The 27,330-nt window shown below is 45.4% G+C and overlaps 2 protein-coding genes across 4 annotated transcripts in view; one reads left to right on the plus strand and one right to left on the minus strand.

Annotated features, from left to right (window-relative positions):
* Positions 1-865, plus strand: part of LOC309556117 (cytochrome P450 2C29-like) — a 72,092-nt gene extending 71,227 nt beyond the window's left edge. For both annotated transcript variants that reach the window (XM_082258460.1, XM_082258461.1), the window contains one exon: positions 563-865. In XM_082258460.1, the coding sequence (XP_082114586.1) occupies positions 563-756 (194 nt within the window). In that variant the 3' untranslated portion in view covers positions 757-865. The remainder of the gene's footprint in view (positions 1-562) is intronic.
* A 4,286-nt stretch (positions 866-5,151) lies between these two features.
* METTL25B (methyltransferase like 25B) overlaps positions 5,152-27,330 on the minus strand; it is a 68,059-nt gene continuing 45,880 nt past the window's right edge. For both annotated transcript variants that reach the window (XM_082258458.1, XM_082258459.1), the window contains 3 exons: positions 18,881-19,614; positions 12,624-12,808; positions 5,152-5,339 (listed from right to left, as the gene is read on the minus strand). In XM_082258458.1, the coding sequence (XP_082114584.1) occupies positions 5,206-5,339; positions 12,624-12,808; positions 18,881-19,614 (1,053 nt within the window). In that variant the 3' untranslated portion in view covers positions 5,152-5,205. The remainder of the gene's footprint in view (positions 5,340-12,623; positions 12,809-18,880; positions 19,615-27,330) is intronic.

Consider the following 27,330-nt stretch of genomic DNA (forward strand, 5'->3'; position numbering starts at 1 on the left):
GGCGCAGGGCCTGGTGGAGGAGTTCAGTCCTCCTCTCTGCTGCTGTCTGCTGAGACAAGGTGGAGGTAGAGATGAGGGGGCAGCTGCAGCTGGAGGAGAGGTGCAAGGGCCATATGAAATGGAAAGGCAGGCCGTATTCGGCCCATGGGCCTTGTGTTTGACACATGTGGTTTAGAGCATCAGGAGAGTTAATGTTAGCTTATTTGACAAATAAGAAGGTTTCAGTGACCCCGGACATGAAGGGGTCAGGTCCTGACCAGTGGCAGTCGGTATTGTTGGAGATTTTCCCTCACTATCCTCTCTGGTAAAGTTCCGGTCACCCGGGTGAGTGAAGGGAAATCTTCCAAAGGAGATTCAGGAAGTACAAACTCAACAGGGGGTTCTAATCCTTCTCCACTCCACCCAAAACAAGGAGAAAACATCTCCCATCAAAAAATGAAATAGGGGAGGAGGGTATGATGGCGCCTGAATTACGGATTAGTGAATATGCGTGAAATCTTATTTATTATTGGTTGCAATGATCAGGTTCCTCCTACAGCGCTGATTCTTGTCTTCTCCGCAGGGAAACGGGTTTGCGCCGGGGAGAATTTGGCCCGCATGGAACTCTTCCTCCTCTTCTGCGCTCTACTCCAAAAATTCACCTTCACCCGGGCGCCGGGCGCAGAACGTCAGGACTGTAAGGTGCTGAAACAGAACAAGATGAGAACTTTGTTCTTCTCCCAGGTATGCGCCGTGCCGCGATCCCAGGAATCCTAGAGGCCTCCAATCAAATGCCACCTTTGGACAACCACACCTTAGATGTGTGCATTGTGGGGGGGAGGGGGGGGGATTTTTATTCATGCTATAATATGAATATTTAAAGTTTGCTAACCTATCGTTTTCAGCCAAGGAAGCTGCCATCTTGGCCTCCATTTAATTTTCAACTGCCATGATGCTCCACATGTGACCAGTTATGACACCGACCATTGGATAGTTTGACAGTTTGGTTGAGAGCACATCCAATGTGACAATTAGCATTTCCGGCATGCCGGGAATGTTATTTTTTTATTTTTTTTTTTTTAACTATTATACCCTTGGGTTTACTTCCACTTTAATAGATGTCATGGCTGTCTTAAATCTGACCTGGCACCACACCCGGCTTTATGCGTTATTATATACTGCAGTGCAGAGTTACATCAATGTAGGGCAGGGATGGGCAGGACGGGCTGCTGCACTGGGCACTGTGGTATAATGTGAGGTTGAGGGGTACCACAAGGAGTTGGAGGGAGGAGATTAGGGAGTAATAATTGTTTTAGGAGGGGATATTGGGGGACAGGGTGCTAGGAAAGGTGATTTGGGAGGGGAATGGTGGAAGAGGGCTTCTGCTAGTAGGGGGAATTCGGGGGGGGGGGGGGGGGTTGTGTTAGAAGGGATATAGTCATTTTTTTGGGGGGGGGGGGATTTGGGGGGCAAAGATTTGTGCTAGGCGGGAGGTATTTCAGGAGGGGAGCGGATTTGTCCTGGGAGGAGCGGGAATTTATGCTTAGGGGGTAAGCATGCAGATAAGTGCTCAATATTTTTTTTTTTTTTTTGGGGCGAGGGGTGGGGGTTATGGTAACAAATATTGCTCATACATCTTTGTGGGGGGGGGCTAGTTTGGCATGTCTGCCCTGGGCTCTAGGTGGCCTTGTCCCTGCACTGCGTCAATGCAGCAGTATGATTGGGCCTTCGATGATGTGACTTCCCTGGCTCCTAAACCGTGGAAATTCTCCACTCCAATCTCAGGTCAATGTTATCGAATGAACTGTAAGACTTTCTAATCAGACTTTTTATTTTCATGTAATAAATTGGATTATTTGTGTCAGGTTTAGTTTTCTTTTCCATTATTCTGTTCAATTATTGACATTACATTGTGTGCACAATTAGGCAAGTTGTATTTTTGAAAATTATTTTCACTATTGATCAGCTACACTGCTCTCAATCAAATCGATGTTAAATTGTAATAAACCTGAATATTTAAGAAAGTAAAAGTGAGGTTTTGGCTTTCTTGTGAGAAAATCTGTGTGCACAATTTTTGGGCAACTATCAGTGTGCAGAATTATTATGCAACTAAATGAAAAACTAAAATGTTCCCATCTCACTTGTTTATTTTCATCTGTTAAAGTGACACTAAAGTCTTTTTTTTTTCTTTCCTTTAACCACAAGGACCGGTGTAATGTGAGAATTACCTACCCCGTGAGAAAAACCTACCCTCGTCACTTCCGGCCAGGAACAGCTGAGCAGCGCAGCAGTGCGCATGCCCACAGCTCCGGATACGTAATGTATAAGCTGAGGAGCAGACTAGTGCGCATGCTCACAGCTCCGGATACGTAATGTAAAAGCTGAGGAGCAGACTAGTGCGCATGCTCACAGCTCCGGATACGTAATGTAAAAGCTGAGGAGCAGACTAGTGCGCATGCTCACTAGTATGAAATTATCACGGTGTTCCGTGAAAAAAACCTACCGACGCGGCGGTTACATTAAAACATCTCGGCTGCAATACGAGTCATCTCCGCTCCTTTCCCTGTCACTTCACTGATCTCGGCTAGTAAATATAAAAGCGGCTGGCGGCTCCGTGATTTATCTTTTCATACACCCGCCGCCGCTTTTATATTTACTAGCCGAGATCAGTGAAGTGACAGGGACAGGAGCGGAGATGACTCGTATTGCAGCACAGCTGTTTTAATGTAAACGCCGCGTTACACACAGTGCCGTGCAACTGGAAGAGACGAGGGTAGGTTTTTCTCACGGGTAGGCAATTCTCACGGAACACCGGGCCTATTTCTGACACTTGTTGTTTACAAGTTAACCACTTCAGCCCCGGAAGGTTTCACCCCCCTTCCTGACCAGGCCCCATTTTGCGATTCGGCACTGCGTTACTTTAACGGACAATTGAGCGGTTGTGCGACACTGTAACCAAATAAAATTAATGTCCTTTTTTCCCCCCACAAACAGAGCTTTCTTTTGGTGATATTTGATCACCTGTGCGATTTTAATTTTTTGCGCTATAAACAAGAAAAAAAAAAAAAGAGCGACAATTTTGAAAAAAAAAAAAAAAGCAATATTTTTCACATTCTATTATATGACATTCTCAAAAAATAAAAATTTAACATTTTAGGCCAATTTGTTTTCGGCTACATATTTTTGGTAAAAGAAATTGCAATAAGCGTATTGTGACTGGTTTGCGCAAAGGTTATCGCGTCTACCAACTATGGGAAAGATTTATATCATTTTTATTTATTTTTTACTAGTAATGGTGGCAATCTGCATTTTTTTTGCGGGACTGTGACATTGCGGCGGACAGATCGGAACCCAAACTGACATTTTTGACACTTTTGGGGGGACCAGTGACATTACTACAGTAACCAGTGCTAAAAATATGCACTGTCACTGTAACAATGACACTGGCAGGGAAGGGGTTAACATTATGGGTGATCAAGGGATTAAATTTGAGCCTAGGGGAGTGATTCTAACTGTGGGGGGGCGTGGCTTCTGAAATGACCATAGAGACATGTGATCCTTTATAGAAGGATCACATGGGCTCTATGATCCTTCCAGTGAGAAGAACTGTCAGATGTGTTTACAACAGCTGACCGTTCTCTCTCAGCGGGGAGCGATCGCGGGTGTCAGACGGCAATCGGAGCCGCCTGCCCCGTGCATCGGCTTCCCCGCTGACGAGCGGGGGCGGGAGCGCGCTCGCCCCCTAGCCTCCCAAGAGCGAGCGCTGTACATGGACGGCGATTCGCCTGGGAGCGACTGACTGCCACCGTATAACTGCGGCGGGCGGTCGGCAACCAGTTAAAATCAGTATTTTTTTTGCTAGAAAATTACTTAGAACCCCCAAACATTATATATATATATATTTTTAGCAAGGACTCTGAAAAATAAAATGGCGGTCTTTGAGATATTTTTTGTTGCGCGGTATTTGCGCAGTGGTCTTTCAAACACAATTTTTTGGGAAAAAAATTGATTTTTAATTCATACTTACCTCTAAAGTCCATTTCTTGAAGTACATCATGGGACACAGAGCCATAAATCATAACATATTGGTTATATAGGCCACCAGATGCGGATTGTCACTTGCCACGTCACTTGCCACCAGATGCAGCTTGTCACGTCACCTACCACCAGATGCGGCTTGTCACTTGCCACCAGATGCGGCTTGTCACTTGCCACCAGATGCGGTTTGTCACTTGCCGCCAGATTCGGATTGTCACTTGCCACGTCACCTACCACCAGATGCAGCTTGTCACGTCACCTGCCACCAGATGCAGCTTGTCACTTGCCACCAGATGCAGCTTGTCACTTGCCACCAGATGCGGCTTGTCACTTGCCACCAGATGCGGACTGTCACTTGCCACGTCACCTACAACCAGATGCAGCTTGTCACGTCACCTACCACCAGATGCAGCTTGTCACTTGCCGCCAGATGCGGTTTGTCACTTGCCGCCAGATTCGGATTGTCACTTGCCACGTCACCTACCACCAGATGCAGCTTGTCACTTGCCGCCAGATGCGGATTGGCCCTTGCCGCCAGATGCGGATTGGCCCTTGCTAAGTGAGGGTGGAACAGCGATGATGCAGGGTGGGCAGTGAGAGATGATTTAATCTGTCTGCTCGCCGCGCCACCCCTGAACCTCTGTAAGTGTAGCCTTCGTGGCCTGTGGGATGGGGAGATTCCCGCTTTAAGACACAAGTAAAGAAATACTTGTTGATCAGCTGGAAATGCACTCAGCTCTAATGTTCTAGTGTCAGCTGACAATGAATAGTTTTTGTGTGGGCTAAGTGGTGTCAGCCCTGCCTATTCTCTTTTGCTAAACTACCAACTACTAAACCATTCCACTCATAGGTCTCTACAGCACAGAGACCATTTGCTCTGCAACCAACATAAACCAAAATAATAACTAGGTGGTTTAATTAAACCTCTTGTGAAAACAGAGGATATGCATAGGATAGCTCTGGATTTCTGGCAGAATCAAATTTGGTTCTCAGATGGCGCCAATACTGTTTTCAGACACAAACATCACTGCCTATCCAGACACTTCCAAATACAAAAACAAATGTTATATGCAACAATTTGTATTTTATATTTAGTAGTTTCCAAAAATTTCCATACACAAGATTGTTTTCAGGATAACCCCTTTATTTGGGAATAAATAAAATATTAACATAAATAAAAGTGTGATGTTACATTGCCGAGTCGCTCGCTATTATCTCCTTCAGAAGATCACGCAAATCTGAAATTTCCTTCGCAGCAACCAGAACCAGGTTCCTCGGAGAGAACTGCGGCCTAAACAGCGGGATCACTTCACACTGAAATCCTGCCAACAAAACACAAATTCATTATTAAAACAAAATAATGTATACAATAAATAATAAATACAATCATATTAATTCATAATAATAAATACATTTCAATCACTGAACTTTTATCCAGGAAATGCTTCAGTTGTAATGAAGAATACCCACCTAAAGAAGTCGTCTCGCCATGACTCTCAAATTATGAGCGTTTAGGAACATGATCCCGTTACAATATTCCATTTTTTTAGCATGATCTCATGACAGTATTTCATTTTTTTGAAAAAAAAATGTGTATATAAAATGATGTATATAATAAAATTATGTTTTCTCATGCATGTATGTTTATATACAGCTTATATATAAAATAATTGGGCAACAATCATCCAGAAGAAGTCTTTGTTGGTGAAACATGTAGAGGAACAACAGTGTAGCCTATACGAAAGAAACAACTGTGATGTTTTTCTGTACATGGATAACGTACTTGAACCAGCGAAGACGCCCCCCACCCCAGATACAGGTGAGGGCGCACCTTCATGCTGAAGGGGCCTTGTCTACGGGTCTAGAGAAGCCCGCTTTTGACTTGCCAGACCAAGTCCACTTGGATCCTCCAGAGGAGGCCCTGAAAGGCTCCAATCCCTTGTCAGTTGACCCTGAGGGACGAAAAAACTTCTTAAGAGCCGAGAAGGAGGGCCCACATTTACGACAAGGGTCCTTGCCCTTAGTAGCCTGTGGAAGAAAGGTGCTCTTCCATCCTGTGAGACTTTACAGATGTCATCCAGGGTAGCACCAAACAAGCAATCTCCTTGAAAGGGAAGATCAGTCAAGGCCTTTTTGGAAGTCTGGTCCACAGACCAGCATTTGAGCCAAAGGACCACTGCCAAAAACAGAGAGCCGAGCCACTAGGGGAGCCGCATCCAAAGCAGCATCACAGATAAACTGCAGCCCCTAGACCAGCTGGTCCGCCAGATCAGCAAAGGCAGGGGGGAGCTACTGCCCCTCCAGGTCACGGCGCAAAGCTTAGCCTGTTTGGTCAGAGTCTGCGACACCAGGGCAATGGTGAATACAGGCCTCAGTGCTGAACCAGCCAGGGTGTACATATTGCGGGCCATAGCCCCCGCCTTCCTGTCAGCCAGGTCCTTAAAGGCCGGGGACTCTTCAACCAGAATCATGGTTGCCTTGCTTAATCTGGAAAGCAAAGGGTCCACCACCAGTGGAACAGTCCACTTCTTAAGAAGGGACTCCTCATAGGGGTATCACCCAGCAAATCGCTTAGGGAGCCCAAGAGGACGCTTTGGTCGTCCCCACTCTTTAGTGACAATTTTGTCAAAATAGGAGCGGAAAGGGGACACCTTTGCCACTCTGGATGACTTGTGAGTGCCAAAGGGAACCTGCAGCTCCATCGCAGCTGCATCCTCCATCTTTAAGGTCTCACGCACAGATACAATCTATGCGTCCACTAGCACCTTTTTGTGCGCGGTTGCAGAAGTGGAGGAATCATCCTCACTATCTGAGGATTCAGGGCACGTGGTCGCAAACCCAGCAGGGTGACCATCATCTGCGGCAGGAACTGATGAGACCGATGAGGCACAGGACGCTTTTTGCTAGCCCTTCGCCCAAAAGCATACTCCACCCAGGACACAAAGGATTCCAGGACTGCGGTCAGTGCAGTCGATGGATGGTTGGGACCCGGAGGGCCCCGCTGCCTCAGAAAGGGGATCAGGTGGGGAGATGAACTCCTAAAGACTCCATGAGTCACCAGGGGAAACCCACAAAAAAAGTGTAAAACTTTTTGCTAAGGGACAACCCCCACTGCTCTGGCAGCACCACCTGGTTGCCAGTCACAGAGCACCAATCGATCCTCAGCAGAGAGGGAGAGGACCCCACCAGACTCCCCACCTTGCAGAAACCAGGCACCGCAGCTACCAGGAGAATCTGCGCTGCACGTGCGGCGATCAGGAAATGAAAGAATCCAGGAGTCAGCACAAGGGGATGAGGAGGGGCTTCCACCACCAAGAAGGCTCCACAGACATGGCTGCCACTGTTTTCTATGGAAAACCACCGCAAAAGGGGCGCTGAACTACACAAACATGGCCGCTGTGCATTGCAGCACAAGGCTACAACAAAATGGCGGCCCCTCGCTGCACCACGAGGCTCCCAGGAGGGATCCCTAGGCCTCGAGGACAGGCACAGGCAGGACGGGGGCCCTGGCAGGAGCCCCCCCCCCCCCACACAGCAGATTGTCCGGTCGCCTGCGGCGCACCATCCACCCCCATCACCAGCATAGTGCCCTGCCCCCACTCTTTACAAGTGCTGCAGATGTTAAGTTAGCATGGCCGCTAGCACTGGCCTTCGCCTCTCTCCACACCTCTGTCTGACCATGCTGCTCACAGGTGTTGCAGATGTTGTGTTAGCATGGTCGACAGCGCTCACCTTCGCCTCTCCCCACACTGCTGTTTGACCATGCTGCTCACAAGTGCTGCAGGTCTTGAGTTAGCATGGTCAACAGCACTTGCCTTCCTTCTTCCCCACACTGCTGTCTGCCAATGTTGCTCACAAGTGCTGCGGATGTTAGTTAGCATGTTCAACGGCACTCATCTTTCCCCTTCCCCACACTGCTGTCTGACCATGCTGCGCACAAGTGCTGCAGATATTGGGTTTGCATGGTCGAAGGCACTTGCCTTTCCCTCTCCCCACACTGCTGTTGGACGATGGTGCTCACAAGCACTGAAGATGTTGAGTTAACATGGGTGACAGCACTGGCCTTCTCCTCTCCCCACACTGCTGTCTTGACCATCCTGCTCACAAGGAGCTGAATAATGGGATTTTTGTACTTTGCATAAAATCCATTTCTCGGAGTTCATCGACGGACACAGCGCTCCATAAATCATACCTAGTGGGTTATGCTGCCTCCTCCAGGAGTAGGACTAGGCAGAACAAAAAACATCTGGCTACGCCCATGGGCCATCCTCAGCTGGTATATAACCCCCCCTGCTCTAGGTAATCATTTTATTAGCAAGCAGTATTAGAACTAGTATCAGAACTCCACAGAGGGGTGGGTTCTGTGTCCGTCAAACTCAGAGAAATGGATTTTATGGGAAGTACAAAAATCCCATTTTCTCTTTTGTTCATCGACGGACACAGCGCTCCATAAATCATAACTAGTAGGACGTCCAAAATAAGTGCCAAAAGTAAAATGAGGGATGGGGAAAATAACCCAAGGCTAAACATAAGAGCCCTTAACCAGGACACAGGATCCTTAACGGGGTCACAGGAGCCCTGTCTGAAAAATAAAAGTTTAAAGAGCCCCTCTTAAACAGCAGTCTGCAAAACTTTGCAGTCAAAAGAAGCATCTGCAGATGCCAAAGTATCTACCTTATAGAATTTTGTAAAGATATGCACTGAAGACCAAGTAGCCGCCTTGCAAACTTGCGATATTGATGCCCGATGATGGAAGGCCCAAGAAGTAGGAGTAGAATGCGCGGTGACAGGGAAAGGTGGAACATGGCCTTTAATGGAATAGGCCAGAGTCACCGTCTGTCTGATCCATCTGGAGATGGTAGCTGAAGAAGCGGCCAGCCCTTTTCTTGGTCCGTCCGTAACCACAAAAAGCGAGTCTGACCTGCAAAAAGACTCAGTAGCTGCCAGATACACTCGAAGCCCATGAACCACATCCAAGGTATGCAAAGCAAATTCCTTGGGATGAACTGGCTTGAGACACAAGGAAGGCAACACAATGATCTCATTCAAATGGAAGTCCGGGACAACTTTGGGCAGGAATGACAGACAGGGAAGAAGAACCACTTTATCCCTAGGGTCACTAAAAGAAGATTGCCAAGGCAGACACCTGGCCCTTGCCGGTACTCAAGGCCAACTTCTAATCAATGTCCTGTTGAAGAAAGGTTAAGATCCGAGCCACAGAAATAGATCGAGGATGAGCACTAAATCGACTCACACCACGAAATGTACGCTTTCCATGTACGATGGTATATCTTTCTGGAAGACGACTTCCTCACCTTCATCATAGTAGGGATCACTGATCCAGACAGACCTTGATCCCTCAGTACCTGGCTTTCAATAGCTACGCCATTAAAACCAGCGATTGTAAAGCAGGATGGTAGATCAGCTCTTGGGACAACCGGTCTCTGGGAGGAAAACCCCAAGGGATGTTTACAGCCACCAGGATGATTGTTAGATCCTCGCTCTTGATTCCTCGCAGGAACTGCGGAAGAAGCCTTAGCCGAGGATGATACTGGCCTTACTGGCCCTTGGACGCCTGCGGCGTCTCTCAGAAAACCGCGTGACCTCGCCACGAACCTCGGTATCCTGCTGTGGAGCCAAACCTGCTAAAGGAGCTGCATGTAAGACTGTGCAAACAGAACTGTCTGGTGGATACCACCAGACTCAGAACCTGTATGCAAAATGGGAGAGAGAACTATCTGTGTGACAGCAGCCGGTGAATCACAGCCTGTGGTCCCTTAAGTTTGTGCAGAGGAAGGGCCACCCTGGTAAGAAATAGAATCAGACCTAGGTAAATCAAATTCACTGGACAGGGATAGAGGGGACCTTAGGTAGTTCAGACATCACCTGAACCTTTCGCTGCAGTCTGAACGCGCTTGCTGGCTGGGCTGGGGGGGACCACTGGATCTAGATTATCCAGCCCGTCGCCCAGCCCGGCAGTTGATTGTAGATCTCCCAAGAGAAAAAACAAAAAGATTTTAAAAGGAGAAAAGAAGAAGAAAATTGCTAGGACCAGAGATCCCAGCCTTACTCCTGACTAGACAGACTAAAACTAGATTACCTAGAGCAGAGAGGGGGGTTATATATACCAGCTGAGGACAGCCAATGGGCATAGCCAGGTGTTTTTTCTTCTGCCTAGAGGAGGCAATATAACCCACTAGTTATAATTTATGGAGCGCTGAGTCTGCCGATGAACGAAAGAGAAATACAATTTGTTCTGATTGATAGTGCTTGTCTCAGACAATGGCACACCCTCCGACTGCTGTCACTACTCAAGCAGGGGGAGGCCCATAGGGAATGGACAGAATTTTTTGGAGCTCCTGACACATGCCATGCCCACACCCAGTGTGATAGGCGGTACTTCATCCTGGGGTTATCCCAGATGTGGACTCCAGTGTGTTGAAAGAGCTACAAGGAAATTAAACAGGGACCAGAGCCAACCTCTTATCCACTGCCCCACGCAGATATACTGCAGCAGGGCGGCCCTCATGCCTGAAATCATGTACCTGTATGTGATTTAAATGCACGGGGTCTGGGGTACCTGTATGTGATGTAATGCACAGCGTCTGGGGGTACCTGTATGTGATGTAATGCACAGGGTCTGGGGGTACCTGTATGTGATGTAATGCACAGGGTCTGGGGGTACCTGTATGTGATGTAATGCACAGGGTCTGGGGGTACCTGTATGTGATGTAATGCACAGGGTCTGGGGGTACCTGTATGTGATGTAATGCACAGGGTCTGGGGTACCTGTATGTGATGTAATGCACAGGGTCTGGGGTACCTGTATGTGATGTAATGCACAGGGTCTGGGGTACCTGTATGTGATGTAATGCACAGGAGGGTCTCACCCCAGATCTCACATTAAAGAGGACATGTCCTGCTTATTTATTTTACAATGGACGTTTACATTCCTTGTAATAGGATCAAAAAAACATTTTTTTTTTTTTTTTGTTAAAAGGGACAGTGTAAAAAATACAAAATAAAAAGGTAAAATAAATAAGAAAATTTTTTTTTTTTTAAAGTGCCCCGCTTCTCCGAGCTCGCACGCAGAAGTGAACGCATACTCGTGCCCACATATGTAAACGGTGTTCAAACAACACATGTGAGGTATCACCATGATCGGGAGAGGAAAAATTCTAGCCCTAGACCTCCTCTGTATCCCTAAACTGGTAACCTGTAGAAATTTTTAAAGCGTAGCCTATGGGGATTTTTAGATACCAATGTGTGTCGCCATTCCACGAGCATGCGCAATTTTGAAGCATGACATGTTGGGTATCTATTTACTTGGCTTAACATTATCTTTCACAATATAGAAAAAAATTGGGCTAACTACTTTTTTTTTTTTTTAATTCAAAAAAGTGTATTTAAAAAAAAAAAAAAAGTGTTTGTAAGACCACTACGCAAATACGGTGTAACAAAGTATTGCAACGATCTCCATTCCATTCTCTAGGGTCTATGCTAAAAAAATATATGTAATGTTTGGGGGTTCCAAGTAATTTTCTAGCAACAAAAATACGGATTTTAAACTTGTAAACAAGTGTCAGAAATAGGCCCAGTCCTTAGTGGTTAAACAAGGTAGACCGCCGCTCTGTCAGAAAGGAAGATGGAGATCTTGTGTTTTTGCTAGGCAAAACCCAGCTGAAGTCTACGAGGACGAAACGCGTCTGATTTGATTAAGTTTGCTCCATAACATTGCGCCACATGGATAACATTTGTGATCACATTACTTTGTACTAGAATTGCCTGTAAACTACAAAGAGAATGTAAGTTTTCTACTTTCAAATAAAGTCTATCTTTGATGGTTTTACACTATGAAGATGCTTTTTGTTTTCTTGGGTACCCGAGTTCCTATACGCATAATAAAAGAGTTGAGGAGGCGGCGACAACCATCCGGGACTATTGTGCCATCAGGGTTACACCACTTCCTGCTTGAATGAGTCTTTACCTTTGGTATTAGAGTCCACTAACTCCGGTAAGCCGCTCTTGACTCCTCCCTTTGGTGATGGTCGCACTCCGGGTGACAACTTTCCATTTCTGAACACATGATGCTCCTTCCTTTTTTCTGGATACAGACTTTAATTTTTAGAGCATTTTTGTCTATATGATAGAGGACTTTACATTGCTTGCTCCTTTTTTTGTGACATATGGAAGTTGGCTACATTGTATATCTGTTAAATTGCACATTTGCTTTTATTGCACAATTTTTGCACTTTATTTGATGGTGTATAGTTAGTGATATATGCAATTGTATATTTTCATATGCAGCACTTCATTTGTTAGAACACTCTAGCAATTTTTTCTACATTTGTCGATAGCGCGGCACTTTTCTCCCCTTCCTTAGCTTTGTACAATATTGTTGCGTTGTAGTGTCAGCAGCTGTTCTCCATGACAGTAGTGCAATAGTTATATATATTATAATACACACACACATATATATATATATATATATATATATATATATATATATATATATATATATATATACATACACACACACATACATACATACACACACACACACACACACACACATATGCAAGGATAGCTTCTGACACTACACCCACCTTTCTCCTGTAAGAAGATCATCCTGTCCAGCAGAATGAGGGTCTCCACCAGAGGAGCCAGCAACAGAGCCAGGCTGAAGAACACCACTACGTTCTGCTGCTGAGACAACATGTGCTCCACCGAGGCCTCATCCAAGGGGGTATTGGGGTCCAGCCCAACACGTTCCAGTCCTTGCATAGCATACCTAAAAGAGAAATGAACATAAGACATGTGCATGATATGAAAGAAAATAATTCAAGAAAGTGAGAGGGAGAGTGAATGTAATAAAAGATACATTTGTATGAGAGCGACAGTGAGAATGAAAAGTATTGAGAAAAAGAGAAAGGAGCAGAGGCGGGGGGAGAGAAAGGAGCAGAGGCGGGGGGAGAGAAAGGAGCAGAGGCGGGGGGAGAGAAAGGAGCAGAGGCGGGGGGAGAGAAAGGAGCAGAAGCGGGGGAAGAGAGAGGAACAAAGAGGAGGGGGAGAGAGAAGATGGGGTAGGAGTAGAAGAGGGGGGAACAGAGAGAAAGAGAGGAGAATGGAAGAAAGGGGAACAGAGAGGAAGAGATGGGAACAGAGAGGAAGAGATGGGAACAGAGAGGAAGAGAGAAAAAAAAACAGACAGATATGAAAGAAATGAAAAAGGTATGTGTCCCCCATCTTTCTTAAAGCGGTTGTAAACCCAAAGTTCAAAAAAAAAAAAAAAAAAAAAAACCTGCAAGACAAAGGCATAATGAGCTAGTATGCATCGCATACTAGCTCATTATGTATTACTTACCTTAGAACGAAGCCCCGACACGGACCCCCGGACATCGATGCGGGCGCTGCCATGATCCCTCGCCGTCTCTTCCGGGTTCGGCGGCTCCGGCGCGGTGATTGGCTGGAAGAGACAGCTCCGGCGCGATGATTGGCCGGAGCCGCGATGACGTCACTCCCGCGCATGCGCGCGGGAGTGATTTTCCGGCAAGCTCCCGGCAAATAGATTGAAGGTCCCCCCGGACCTTCAGAGCGCATGCGCCGCTCGCGCGAGCGGCTGCATGCACTGTAAATATCTCCTAAACCGTGCCGGTTTAGGAGATATTATTTGTACCTACAGGTAAGCCTTATTATAGGCTTACCTGTAGGTAAAAGTGTAAAAAAGGGGGATACTACCGCTTTAAGAAGCAGGAGTTATTTTGATTTCTTGCTTTTCTTTCACCCCAACTCTCCCTTGTACTGGAACAGTTGTATTTGAACCAATGCCGTCTTCCAGCCAGTGGGGAAAATAATGATTTGATCCTTTGCAGATTTTGTAAGTTTGCCCATTTACAAAGAAATGAAGGGTCTATAATTTTTATCATAGGTGTATTTTGAATGATAGCGACAGAATATCAACCAAAAAAAAAAAAAAAAAAAGTACTACTTAGTAGTTGGTGGAGAAACCCTTGTTGGCAAGCACAAAAGGCAAGACTTGTAGTTGATTACCAGGTTTGAACACATCTCAGGAACAATTTTGGTCCACTCTTCTTTACAGACCTTTTCTAAATCCTTAAAGTGGATATAAACCCATTCATGAAATTTGACCTGGGCACATCTATCTGTAGAGTTTACTTATCTCTCTTTAAAGCCCTAAATCCAGTGGCTTTCTCCTGCACCGTTCTTCTGTAATTTCTGTGTATCATCTGAGGCTGTTCACTTCACTGTGTATATGTGAGGGTTTACATCCATATTAAGGTTTCTTGGCTGTCGCTTGGCAACTCTTAGTTTCAGGTCCTTCCATACATTTTTCTACAGGATTAAGTTCTGGAAACTGGCTAGTCCACTCCGTGACCTTAATGTGCTTCTTCTTGAGCCACTCATTTGTTGCCTTGGTGGTATGTTTTGGGTCATTGTTATGCTGGAAGATCCATCCACGAACCATCTTCAGTGTTCTGGCTGAGGAAAGAAGGTTCTAATCCAAGATTTTACAATACATGGCTCCCTCAATGCGGCAAAGTCGGCCTATACCTTAGCAGAGAAACAGCCCCAAAGCATAATGTTTCAACCTCCGTGCTTGACCGTAGGGATGGTGTTCTTAGGGTCATAGTCAGCAATTTTCTTCCTCCAAACACGGCGAGTCGAGTTAATGCCAAAGAGCTTAATTTTGGTCTCATTTGCCTATAGCACTTTCTCCCAAACCTTGTCTGAATCATTTAGATGTTCATAGGAAAACTTCTGACAGGTCTGTACATGTGCCTTCCTGAGGAATGGGACCTTGGGGACGCGGCAGTATTTCAATCCATGGTGGTGTATTGTGTTATCAATGGCTTGTTTGGGGACTGTGGTCCCAACTGCCTTGAGAGCATTCACAAGCTCCTTCCATGCAGTTCTGGGTTGATACTCACTTTTCTCATGATCCTCCTTACCCCATGAGGCAAAATTTTGCATTGAGCTCCAGACAGAGGGCGATTGATGGTTATTTTGTATTTCTTCCATTTGCGAATAATCGCTCCAGCAGTTCTCTCCTTCTCATCAAGCTTCTTGCTGATGGTCTTGTAGCCCATTCCAACCTTGTACAGGTCTACAATCTTGTCCCTGACGTCATTTGACAGCTCTCTGGTCTTGCCCATCATGGTGAGGTTTGAATGGAAGAAAGATTCAGTGGACAGGTGTCTTTTATACACATAACGAGTTGTCCCTAGGAGCACCTTTCATAAAGTGACAGGGCTAATCTGTGTACCACATGAGCACCTACTGTAGCCAGTCTGTGGGAGACAGAATTATTGTTGGTTGGCAGGGGATCAAATACTTATTTTACTCAATGAACTGCAACTCCATTTATAACATTTGTATCAATGTTTTTTTCAGGATTTTTGGTTGATATTCTTTCTCTATCATTAAAAATACACCTATGATAAAAAATGATAAACCCTTCAATTCTTTGTAAGTGGGCAAACTTACAAAATCTACATGAGATCAAATATACTGAACAAAATTATTGTTTTTGCCCTTATTTTTCATGAGCTGAACTCAAAGATCTAAGAAAACTGGGATTCATCCGTAAAGAGAACACCTCTCTAAAGTGCCAGATGCCACCGAATGTGAGCATTTACCCACTCAAGTCGGTTACGACGAGGAACTGCAGTCAGGTGGAGACCCCGATGAGGACACCGAGCATGTAGATGAGCTTCCCTGAGACGGTTTCTGACAGTTTGGGCAGAAATTCTTTGGTTATGCAAACCGATTGTTGCAGCAGCTGTCCGGGTGGCTGGTCTCAGACCATCTTGGGAGGTGAAGATGCTGGATGTGGAGGTCCTGGGCTGGTGTGGTTACATGTGATCTGCGGTTGTGAGGCCGGTTGGATGTACTGCCAAATTCTCTGAAACGCCTTTGGAGACCGTTTATGATAGAGAAATGAACATTCAATTCACGGGCAACAGCTCTGGTGGACATTCCTGCAGTCAGCATGCCAATTGCACGTTCCCTCAAATCTTGCGTCATCTGTGGCATTGTGCTGTGTGATAAAACTTCACATTTTAGAGTGGCCTTTTATTGTGGGCAGCCTAAGGCACACCTGTGTAATAATCATGCTGTCTAATCAGCATCTTGATATGCCACACCTGTGAGGCGGATGGATTATCTCGGCAAAGGAGAAGCGCTCGCTAACACAGATTTAGACAGATTTGTGAACAATATTTGAGAGAAATAGAAAAAGTCTTAGATCTTCGAGTTCAGCTCATGAAAAATGGGGGCAAAAACAAAAAAGTGGTGGGTTTATAAATTTTGTTCAGTATAATTATTTTCCCCACAGCCAGCCTCTGGTTCAACATTGTTCGCTTTTCTGCCCTTCCCGAAAGCACTTCAGTCCCTATGAAGAGTCCAGTATATCCAGGTACAGGGCAAACAGACTAGCAACTAAGCCACCTATCACAAAGCTTCAGCACGGTCACATAGTGGGGGAATGTACCAAGCCATATACAAGTCAATATTTCCATATGATCTTTGAAGAGCAGTCAAACGAATGGTTTCATGTTGCACAGGTTGGGACTTGTTACAAAGGTAGAAGCTAATTTTGATATCAAAGTGACAGGTGAGCTTTATATTATGGGAGTGGCCTGTGTGTGAAAACACAATACCCCTCTACAGCCACGAGGTGAAGGTCTGTAATCTTTGAAGTTCCTCAGCTAATCTTCTCCTCCAATCATTGAGACTGTAGTCAGAATTTTGTGTCTTAACAACATCTCCTACAAATGATGCTACAGTACTCCAACTTAAGCCCCAGGCTGGTCACTCTTCATACTAACTAAACCGAACTAGAACAATAAATTAGATGTTGCCACTATCTGACTCAATACAAAGGCAGAAAGGAAGTTATGGTACCCCTGGCATCCCTACCAAATTTATAAGAACTATGGTATCCCCAGCAACCTACCAAACTTACAGTCAGGTCCATAAATATTGGGACATCGGCACAATTCAAATCTTTTTGGCTCTATACACCACCACAATGGATTTGAAATGAAAGAACGATTTAACTGCAGACTTTCAGCTTCAATTTGAGGGTATTTACATCCAAATCAGATGAACGGTGTAGGAATTACAACAGTTTGTATATGTGCCTCCCACTTTTTAAGGGACCAAAAGTAATGGGACAGATTAACAATCATAAATCAAACTTTCACTTTTTAATACTTGGTTGCAAATGCTTTGTAGTCAATTACAGCCTGAAGTCTGGAACGCATAGACATCACCAGACGCTGGGTTTCATCCCTGGTGATGCTCTGCCAGGCCTCTACTGCAACTGTCTTCAGTTCCTGCTTGTTCTTGGGGCATTTTCCCTTCAGTTTTGTCTTTAGCAAGTGAAATGCATGCTCAATCGGATTCAGGTCAGGTGATTGACTTGGCCATTGCATAACATTCCACTTCTTTCCCTTAAAAAACTCTTTGGTTGCTTTCGCAGTATGCTTCGATCATTGTCCATCTGCACTGTGAAGCGCCGTATAATGAGTTCTGAAGCATTTGGCTGAATATGAGCAGATAATATTGCCCGAAACACTTCAGAATTCATCCTGCTGCTTTTGTCAGCAGTCGCATCATCAATAAATACAAGAGAACCAGTTCCATTGGCAGCCATACATGCCCACTCCATGACACTACCACCACCATGCTTCACTGATGAGGTGGTATGCTTTGGATCATGAGCAGTTCCTTTCCTTCTCCATACTCTTTTCTTCCCATCACTCTGATAAAAGTTGATCTTGGCCTCATCTGTCCATAGGATGTTGTTCCAGAACTGTGAAGGCTTTTTTAGATGTTGTTTGGCAAACTCTAATCTGGCCTTCCAGTTTTTGAGGCTCACCAATGGTTTACATCTTGTGGTGAACCCTCTGTATTCACTCTGGTGAAGTCTTCTCTTGATTGTTGACTTTGACACAGATACACCTACCTCCTGGAGAGTGATCTTGATCTGGCCAACTGTTGTGAAGGGTGTTTTCTTCACCAGGGAAAGAATTCTTCGGTCATCAGCCACAGTTGTTTTCCACGGTCTTCCGGGTCTTTTGGTGTTGCTGAGCTCACCGATGCGTTCTTCCTTTTTAAGGATGTTCCAAACAGTTGATTTGTCCACACCTAATGTTTTTGCCATCTCTCTGATGGGTTTGTTTTGTTTTTTCAGCCTAATGATAGCTTGCTTCACTGATAGTGACAGCTCTTTGGATCTCATATTAAGAGTTGACAGCAACAGATTCCAAATGCAAATAGCACACTTGAAATTAACTCTGGACCTTTTATCTGCTCCTTGTAAATGGGATAATGAGGGAATAACACACACCTGGCCATGGAACAGCTTAGCAGCCAATTGTCCCATTACTTTTGGTCCCTTAAAAAGTGGGAGGCACATATACAAACTGTTGTAATCCCTACATCTTTCACCTGATTTGGATGTAAATACCCTCAAATGAAAGCTGAAAGTCTACAGTTAGAGCAGATCTTGTTTGTTTCATTTCAAATCTATTGTGGTGGTGTATAGAGCCAAAAAGATTAGAATTCTGTTGATGTCCCAATATTTATAGACCTGACTGTATATGAACTATGTTACCCCCGGCATCCCTACCAAATAGATATATTTAGATATGTATGTAATTTGCAAAACACCATCTAGTTCCTGAAGGAAGCATGAACTGCAGTGGGATATACTTAAAGGGACACAATGGGGTTGAATTTCTTACTGTAAGGTGACTTGTAGTATAAAATGTCTTACCTAGCCCTCGTTGTGGTGATTTGTATAAATAACTCCGTAAAGTTTTATTTCCATACTTACTCGGTAAAGGGAAGTCTGTGCGCCTTTTTGATGGTCTGCACCCCAGGACGCCTCATGGTAGGATCCACTTTTCGTATAACAGTCTCCAACATGGCCCGGTAACAATGAGTTCTCAAGATGTCGCTGTCACCTTTAAGGCGGTCTATGTAATCCTCTATAGCGTGACACGCCACTTCTCTGGCTTTATAGGACAGTTTGTGATCAGGGAGGTGAGACACCCAGGAGCTCATCGGGTAGCCAAACTCATGAATGTCCGAGTCAGCAGACAGAACGCCGGGAGGCTGCGGCACCTCCAATGTGGTCAGTTTCATGTAGCAACAAGCCACAGATGTGATACCTGCAACACCGGGGCACCTGGCGAAATAACGTAACATGGCAACGCTAAGGTCACCGCAGGCGTGAAGTCCCGTTAATAGAAATCTGCAGTCCCCTAGAGATTCAGTTACACCATGACATGAACATGTGTAAGGTTCAGCTGCTTCCTTCTCATGAGTGATCTTCAAGTTCATTCCTACCTCTGTAGAAGGGGTTATATGCGACATACATGCATTTGTTAATGTCCGCCTTGCGTCGTCAGCCATTTTGTTCTCTACCAGACTTTGTTGTGTGGTCTCCTCTGCATTGCCAGCTAACTGTCTCAAAAAATCTTCCCAGGTGGCTTGAGGATCCACGCATGCCAAGACGTGCCGTGGGGGTTTGGGGAAGGGGATACTTGCCACCTCAAAACCGGCATTCTAAAAGTAAAATATTATAACACTGTAACTATTGTCAGCGATGTTCATAAAGATCAGAAAAAAAAAAAAAAAAAAAAAAAAAAAAAACAGGATCTGGGGGGCTGTCCCCTTGTTAAATAATCCTTCCAGATTCCGATAAGCCCCCTGCCCACAGACCTCCTAGGGTTGTGGGGACGAGGTCCCAAAGCACCCACCCCCTCATGTTGAGGGCATGTGGCCTGGTATGGAGGGGTTCTCTCGTCCCCTCCCTTTCCTGACCTGCGTACTCGGATGGAGGTCTGGTATGGATTTTGGGGGGACCCTTTTTTTTTTTTTTTTTTTTGCGCGTGGGTTTTTTTTTTTAAATCCATACCAGACCAAAGGGTCTGGTATGGTCTTGGAGGAGGGACCCTACGTTTTTTTATTTTGGTGTGGGGTTCCCCCTCAAAATCCATACCAGGTTTAAAGGGCCTCAGAGCATAAGTCGCATACCACAAGTCCGACCAGTTAAGATGATGATCCGACTTGGATGAGACTTGCATTCAAATCAATGGGCTGAAGTCGTGCCCAAGTCGGACCAAAGTAGTTCAGGAACCTTTTTCAAAGTTGGACCGACACAAGTCGGACCAGTTAAGCTGGCTCTCATAGGAAACCATTTATTTCTACACATCATGCGACATGTGCTTCCAAAGTCTGAGCGGATGTTGCGCCAGTGTGAACAGAGCCTTACACTTAAGGGTCGATATACTAAAACTGGAGAGTGCAAAATCTGGTTCATCTGTGCATGGAAGCCAATACGCTTCCAATTTCAGCTTGATCTATTAACCACTTTCGCCCTCTTCCTGCCCAGGCCAATTTTCAGCTTTCAGCGCTCTCAAACTTTGAATGACAATTGCACGGTCATGCAGCACTGCACCCAATCTAAATTTTTTTTATTTTGTGCACTTAAATAAAGCTTTCTTTTGGTGCTTTTTAATCACCACAGTTTTTTTTTCTTTTTGCTAAACAAATGAAAACAGACCAAAGCTTTGAAAAAAAAAAAAAATTAAGGGGTAATTTAGGGGTATTTGTATGGTTCTGGCAATTTTGGGCCTCAAGAAAGAGGTCGGCCATCAGTACATCAGGATTGATCAATTTTCAGATCTATCCCATAGTTTGTGGACTCTATAACTTTCCTACAGAATAAATAATATACACTGATTTGGGTTATTTTCACCAAAGAAATGTGGCAGAATACATTTTGGCCTAAATTCATGAAGAAAGATTATTTGCAAAATTTTAAAACGGAACAAAAGAAAAACTTGTTTTTTTTTGAATGTAGACAGTCCCAAAGTATTTAGTAAGAACAAAGTATACAGCGCTTGATACGGTCAAACTTAGCCAGAGCTAAAATGAATGCAAATCCATATGGATGATGCCATCATAACATTAAAAGTATAAAAATCCATGGACAGAGGGGTCCCAAAAACAGTCCCATAAACCAGGTGATATACTGAAGATGAAACCTCCACCAAACATCAATGAGTGTGGCCTCTTACCAAAAGCAATTGATCCCCATTACAGGGATCTAAAATCACGTCAATGGAAATCCTCACAGTCACAGATGGATGGATGGATGATCCCTCTTGCAGGTCAGACCTCAATCAGCTCAGGAGTAGTGCACCCTCATAAGCAATAGTACCAGCCCGGATTTACCATAAATAGAAAAGGAAAACTCCTCATGGTGTAGTAAGTTGAACATAAAGCTTTTAATAATTAAAAATGAATGTAACACTCACATTCTGCATAGGTACAACAGGCGTCAGTGATCAAGATCAAGCAAAGGTGTCATCAGGCGGACGGTGTGGTAGCAACAGCCATCAGCATCTAGCTTGGACAGGGAGACGCTGGGGAGATGCGTGCGGTGCGTACCCCTGATGACGTCAGCGTTTGACGAAACCGGTAGGGGACCGGCATCGTTCGCACCGCACGCATCTCCCCGTCCAAGCTAGATGCTGATGGCTGTTGCTACCACACTGTCCGCCTGATGACACCTTTGCTTGATCTTGATCACTGACGCCTGTTGTACCTATGCAGAATGTGAGTGTTACATTCGTTTTTAATTATTAAAAGCTTTATGTTCAACTTACTACACCATGAGGAGTTTTCCTTTTCTATTTATGGTAAATCCGGGCTGGTACTATTGCTTATGAGGGTGCACTACTCCTGAGCTGATTGAGGTCTGACCTGCAAGAGGGATCATCCATCCATCCATCTGTGACTGTGAGGATTTCCATTGACGTGATTTTAGATCCCTGTAATGGGGATCAATTGCTTTTGGTAAGAGGCCACACTCATTGGTGTTTGGTGGAGGTTTCATCTTCAGTATATCACCTGGTTTATGGGACTATTTTTGGGACCCCTCTGTCCATGGATTTTTATACTTTTTAATGTATGATGGCATCATCCATATGGATTTGCATTCATTTTAGCTCTGGCTAAGATTGACCGTATCAAGCGCTGTATACTTTGTATATATCACCTGGTTTATGGGACTATTTTTGGGACCCCTCTGTCCATGGATTTTTATACTTTTAACCACTTTAGCCCCGCTCACATTGCTGCTACTGCAGCAATGTGGCTCGTTATCGTCCAGCGACGTAGACCTACGTCGCTGGACTCCGCCCCTTGTGGGCGGCGCGCGCGCGCCGCCAGAGGCTCGCTCCCTCTGTTTTCAGTCACATCGGGAGTCGGGCCAGCTGATCACCGCCGCTCTTCCTCGATCGTCGGGGAATCGAGTGTGGAGATCCGCCCGCTTATGTAAACAAAGCGGGCGGATCTCCTAAGTGACAGGCAGGGTCAGATTGCAGCGTTCAGCTGAACCCGCGATCTGTCCTTGTGTCACATAGTCCCCTCCCCCCACACACGTCAGTAAGCACCAGGCATACATTAACCCCTCCCTCTCCAATAAAATTAACCCCTTCTCTGCCAGTGTCATTTTACAGTAACAGTGCATATTTATAGCACTGATTACTGTAGTAATGTCACTGGTACCCCCAAAAGTGTCAAAAATGTCAGTCAAGGGTCCGATCTGTCCGCCGCAATGTCGCAGTCCCGCAAAAAAAAAAATAAAAAAAAAAAAATAAAAAGCAGATCGCCGCCATTACTCATAAAAAAAAAAAACACCAAAAATGACATAAATCTTTCCCTTAGTTAGTAAACGCAATAACTTTTGCGCAAACCAATCAAAATACACTTATTGCGATTTTTTTTACCAAAAATATGTAGCAGAAAACAAATTGGCCAAAAATGATAAAAAAATTTTGATTTTTTACATTTTTTTGGGGGGGAATTTTATATAAAAAAAATGTGAAAAATATTGTTATTTTTTCAAAATTTTCGCTCTTTTTTTGTTTATAGCGCAAAAAGTAAAAATTGCACAGGTGATCAAATACCACCAAAAGAAAGCTCTGTTTGTGGGGAAAAAGGATGTAAATTTCGTTTGGGTACGGCGTTGGATGACTGCGCTATTGTCAGTTAAAGTCGCACAGTGCCGAATTGCAAAAAGTGGCCTGGACGTAAGACAGCAAAATCCTCCGGTGGTAAAGTGGTTAAAGTATGATGGCATCATCCTTATGGATTTGCATTAATTTTAGCTCTGGCTAAGATTGACCCTATCAAGCGCTGTATACTTTGTTTTTATTGTTTTTTTAGTTGAGGTCCAACAACTTTTTAATGCTAGCTGCTGATACACCACCTTTATAACATTACTTATCAAGCGCAGTGTATTATTGTTTTTATTTAGTAAGAAACATGGTGAGTTTTTTTGTCCTAGTTTTTTTTGAAAATCAAGAAATTAAAATTGTATTTTTTTTAAACATAAATGTCATCAGTGCAGTACAGCATCATCATATAACGAGTGTGGTGGTGATCAGGGATACTGACTGGTGACAGTGGGAAAAAAAAAAAAAGAATAATAATAAAAAACTAAAAATGTAGGAAATTTTTTTTAACACACTTTGACCAGAGCAATAAAATGTTAACATAGTAACATTCTACTACTCTGTGGAAGTGATCAGAATTTTTTTTTTACACATAAGGTTTGCTTATAGCAATACATTTCATTGCTATATAAAAGTATTTTACTGAATGATTCATTCAGTTTTTGTTGCGATTAGCTTTGATTGGGCACAGCCAATTACATAGCACAGATGGGTCATGATTGACCCAGTCTGTACCATGTGATCACTGTGACCAATCACAGCTAATTGCAACAAAAAAAACTGAATGGGTCATTCAGTAAAATGCTTTTATATAGCAATGAAATGTATTTCTATAAGCAAACCTCATGTGTAAAAAAAAAAAAATCTGATCACTTCCACAGAGTAGTAGAATGTTACTATGGTAACATTTTATTGCTCTGGTCAAAGTGTGTTAAAAGTCCTACATTTTTAGTTTTTTTAGGATTCTTATTCTTTTTTTTTTTTTACAACAAAATAGTATACAATGGATGGCTTGAAAGGAAGCCATCCATTGTTTACAACTGTCGTGTGACTTGCTGTGATTGGTTACAGCGGTCACATGGTATCGGCAGCGGGCTGGTAAGGTGATCCAGTGGACTCAGTCATTGAGCGGCCCCGTGCAGGACATGATCCAGGAGGACATCAAACACGGGTCGACGAGAGGTTTGTGCAGGAGTCAATGGGTTAAGCTTAAAAAAAAAAAAAAATCTGGAAGCCGATTTCTATGCAGAGTTACACCAGATTTTACACTCTGCAGTTTTAGTAAATCAACCCCATGCAGTATTTCAAACTACAATGACAAGGTCAAAGATGACAAGCTTGTCAGTGTAACAAACCTGCCATTAGTCTATTTCCCTCCCTGATGACTCACCAGTTTCAGGACTGGTTCACAGGTGAGGTTGGGGGTGGCAAAAATCTGGAGTTGAGCCTTGCTTTTACCGCACACTACCACCTTTAGCTGCAGAAATAATGTCCAGGGGTGTACACATGCCATGGTCACAATGCTTTGCTTAGTAGTAAGGATTTTACCACTGTTGCTTTTGGTAGGCATAGCGGAATGCATGCGTTTGCAGAGCGAACTGCAGGCTTCCCTTTTTCCCCCTGCTTACTGGGTGGTCCATGTGGCACATTTCTGATACCCCACACAGAGGATCCAGCATTGTCCCGCTAAGATCCTCTTGTGTTCTGCTACCTCTCGGTCCCACGCCGCCATGTTGATTATGATGTCGTCAAGAGGCCCGCCAGCTCTTCCTGGTTCAGCTGACACGCCTCCTGGTGATGCAGCGCTATAGACACGCCCACCTCATCCTCCTTTATGAATGAAACACTATGCCTCCTGGAATATGTGACATGCATATCCCAGGAGGCAAAGGGTGGACAGTGCACATCATTTCCCTAGGTCAGGGGTCTCCAAACTTTTTAAACAAAAGGGCCAGTTTACTGTCCTTCAGACATTTGGGGGGCCAGACTGACCAATGGGAGTAGAGAAGGTCCAGATGTCAGTGGAAAAATGCAATGCTTAATCTTTGGTGTCATTGGGAGGAATCATGCCCTTTTATTGATGTCATTGCTAGAAATTGTGCCCCCTCATTGTGGTCTGTGGGGGGGAAGGGGGGATTATTTCCCATTGTTGGAATCAGCAGATGAAATAGTGCCGAAGGCTAGATAAAAGCAAGCAAAGAGCCAAATCTGCCCCCTGGGCCACGGTTTGGAGGCCACTGCCCTAGGCAAGTTCTATTCTGGCAGCAGAGGGGAGGAGGGAAGTCTTTCCTGAGGGTACAAATCTGCTTTGAAGCAGGCATTGAGGTGATACATTGCCTCCCCACCGCCTGTCAAATGCTCTCTGAAGAGAGATCCAAACACGGATAGCTCTTTAGAGTGAGAGAGACCTTGAAACATGCAAGAGGAGAATTCTTTCAGTTAGTGCAGCGGTTCTCAACCTGGGGGTCGAATGACCCTTTTACAGGGGTCACCTAAGACCATCGGAAAACACATATTTCCAATGGTCTTAGGCAGGGAACGCACCGCTGCACCTAAAAAAAAAAAAAAATGGCTGCGGCCAATCCGACAGGTGAACTGCGCATGCGCCCCCCGCCCCTGGGGAAAGCCCATACATGCTCGGCTATTCTTGGGCAGACGGCGCATGCGCGGTGACGTGTTGGCGCCGGGCGGCACCATTTTTCAATGCATGGCGCCTCACCAAACTGTAAGGGAGAACCCTCCGCAGCCCCTGCATCTCCTCAGGAGATGCAATGCTACGGGCATGGTACAGGAGATTCTCCAGGAGAATCTTCTGTACCATATTTGCAGCACTGCCTCTCCTGTGCCATGCCCACAGCTCTGCATGCACCATGCCCGCGGCCCCTGCATCTCCTACACCATGCCCGCGGCCCCTGCATCTCCTACACCATGCATGCAGCCCCTGCTTCATGTACGCAGCCTCTGTATCTCTTGCACCATGCCCGCAGCCCCTGCATCTCTTGCACCATGCCCGCAGCCCCTGCATCTCTTGCACCATGCCCGCAGCCCCTGCACCATGCCCGCAGCCCCTGCACCATGCCCGCAGCCCCTGCACCATGCCCGCAGCCCCTGCACCATGCCCGCAGCCCCTGCATCTCCTGCACCATGCCCGCAGCCCCTGCATCTCCTGCACCATGCCCGCGGCCCCTGCATCTCCTGCACCATGCCCGCGGCCCCTGCATCTCCTGCACCATGCCCGCGGCCCCTGCATCTCCTGCACCATGCCCGCGGCCCCTGCATCTCTTGCACCATGCCCGCAGCCCCTGCATCTCCTGCACCATGCACGCAGCCCCTGCATCTCCTGCACCATGCCCGCAGCCCCTGCATCTCCTGCACCATGCCCGCAGCCCCTGCATCTCCTGCACCATGCCCGCAGCCCCTGCATCTCCTGCACCATGCCCGCAGCCCCTGCATCTCCTGCACCATGTCCGCAGCCCCTGCATCTCCTGCACCATGCCCGCAGCCCCTGCATCTCCTGCACCATGCACGCAGCCTCAGCATCTCTTGCATCATGCCCGCGGCCCCTGCATCTCCTGCACCATGCATGCAGCCCCTGCTTCATGCACGCAACCTCTGCATATCTTGCCCTATTCCCACGGCCCCTGCATCTCCTGCCCTATGCCCGCAGCTCCTACATCTCCTGTACCATGCCCGAAGCCCCTGCATCAATTTGTAACAATGATAATACATCCTGCATATCAGATATTTACATTAAGATTCATAACAGTAGCAAAATGACAGTTATGAAGTAGCAACGAAAATAATTTTATGGTTTGGGGTCACCACAACATGAGGAACTGTATTAAAGGGTCGAGGCATTAGGAAAGTTGAGAACCACTGAGTTAGTGTTAGTTGTTCTCTTATATAGCACAGTAAAGCCTTCTAAGAACAGAAGGTGTTCAGATGTCTCATTCCATCACATGCAAAAAAATAAGAGGATTCGATTTTATTTCAGGGCAGTGGGCGGAGCCATGCAAATCATTCCTTTATATCCTCATCAGCCAGATGCGCATCTAGAACGGCTGGTGTACAGTGCAAATAACGTTTAATATTACAGAGCCATTTATTGCAAACTGCATACAGCTGTTCCAGGCTTGTTGGCCATCATCGGTGCAGTGTATAGAAATATGGCTTTAATGGAGAAGGGCTTAGCGCCCAACAAGCAGGAGGAGCAAGTACAGGATATGGTGAGGAGGGACTAAATGAATCAATGAGC

This window comes from Pelophylax lessonae (genome assembly GCF_965119305.1).
Source record: "Pelophylax lessonae genome assembly, chromosome: 5".
NCBI classification, from domain to species: domain Eukaryota; kingdom Metazoa; phylum Chordata; class Amphibia; order Anura; family Ranidae; genus Pelophylax; species Pelophylax lessonae.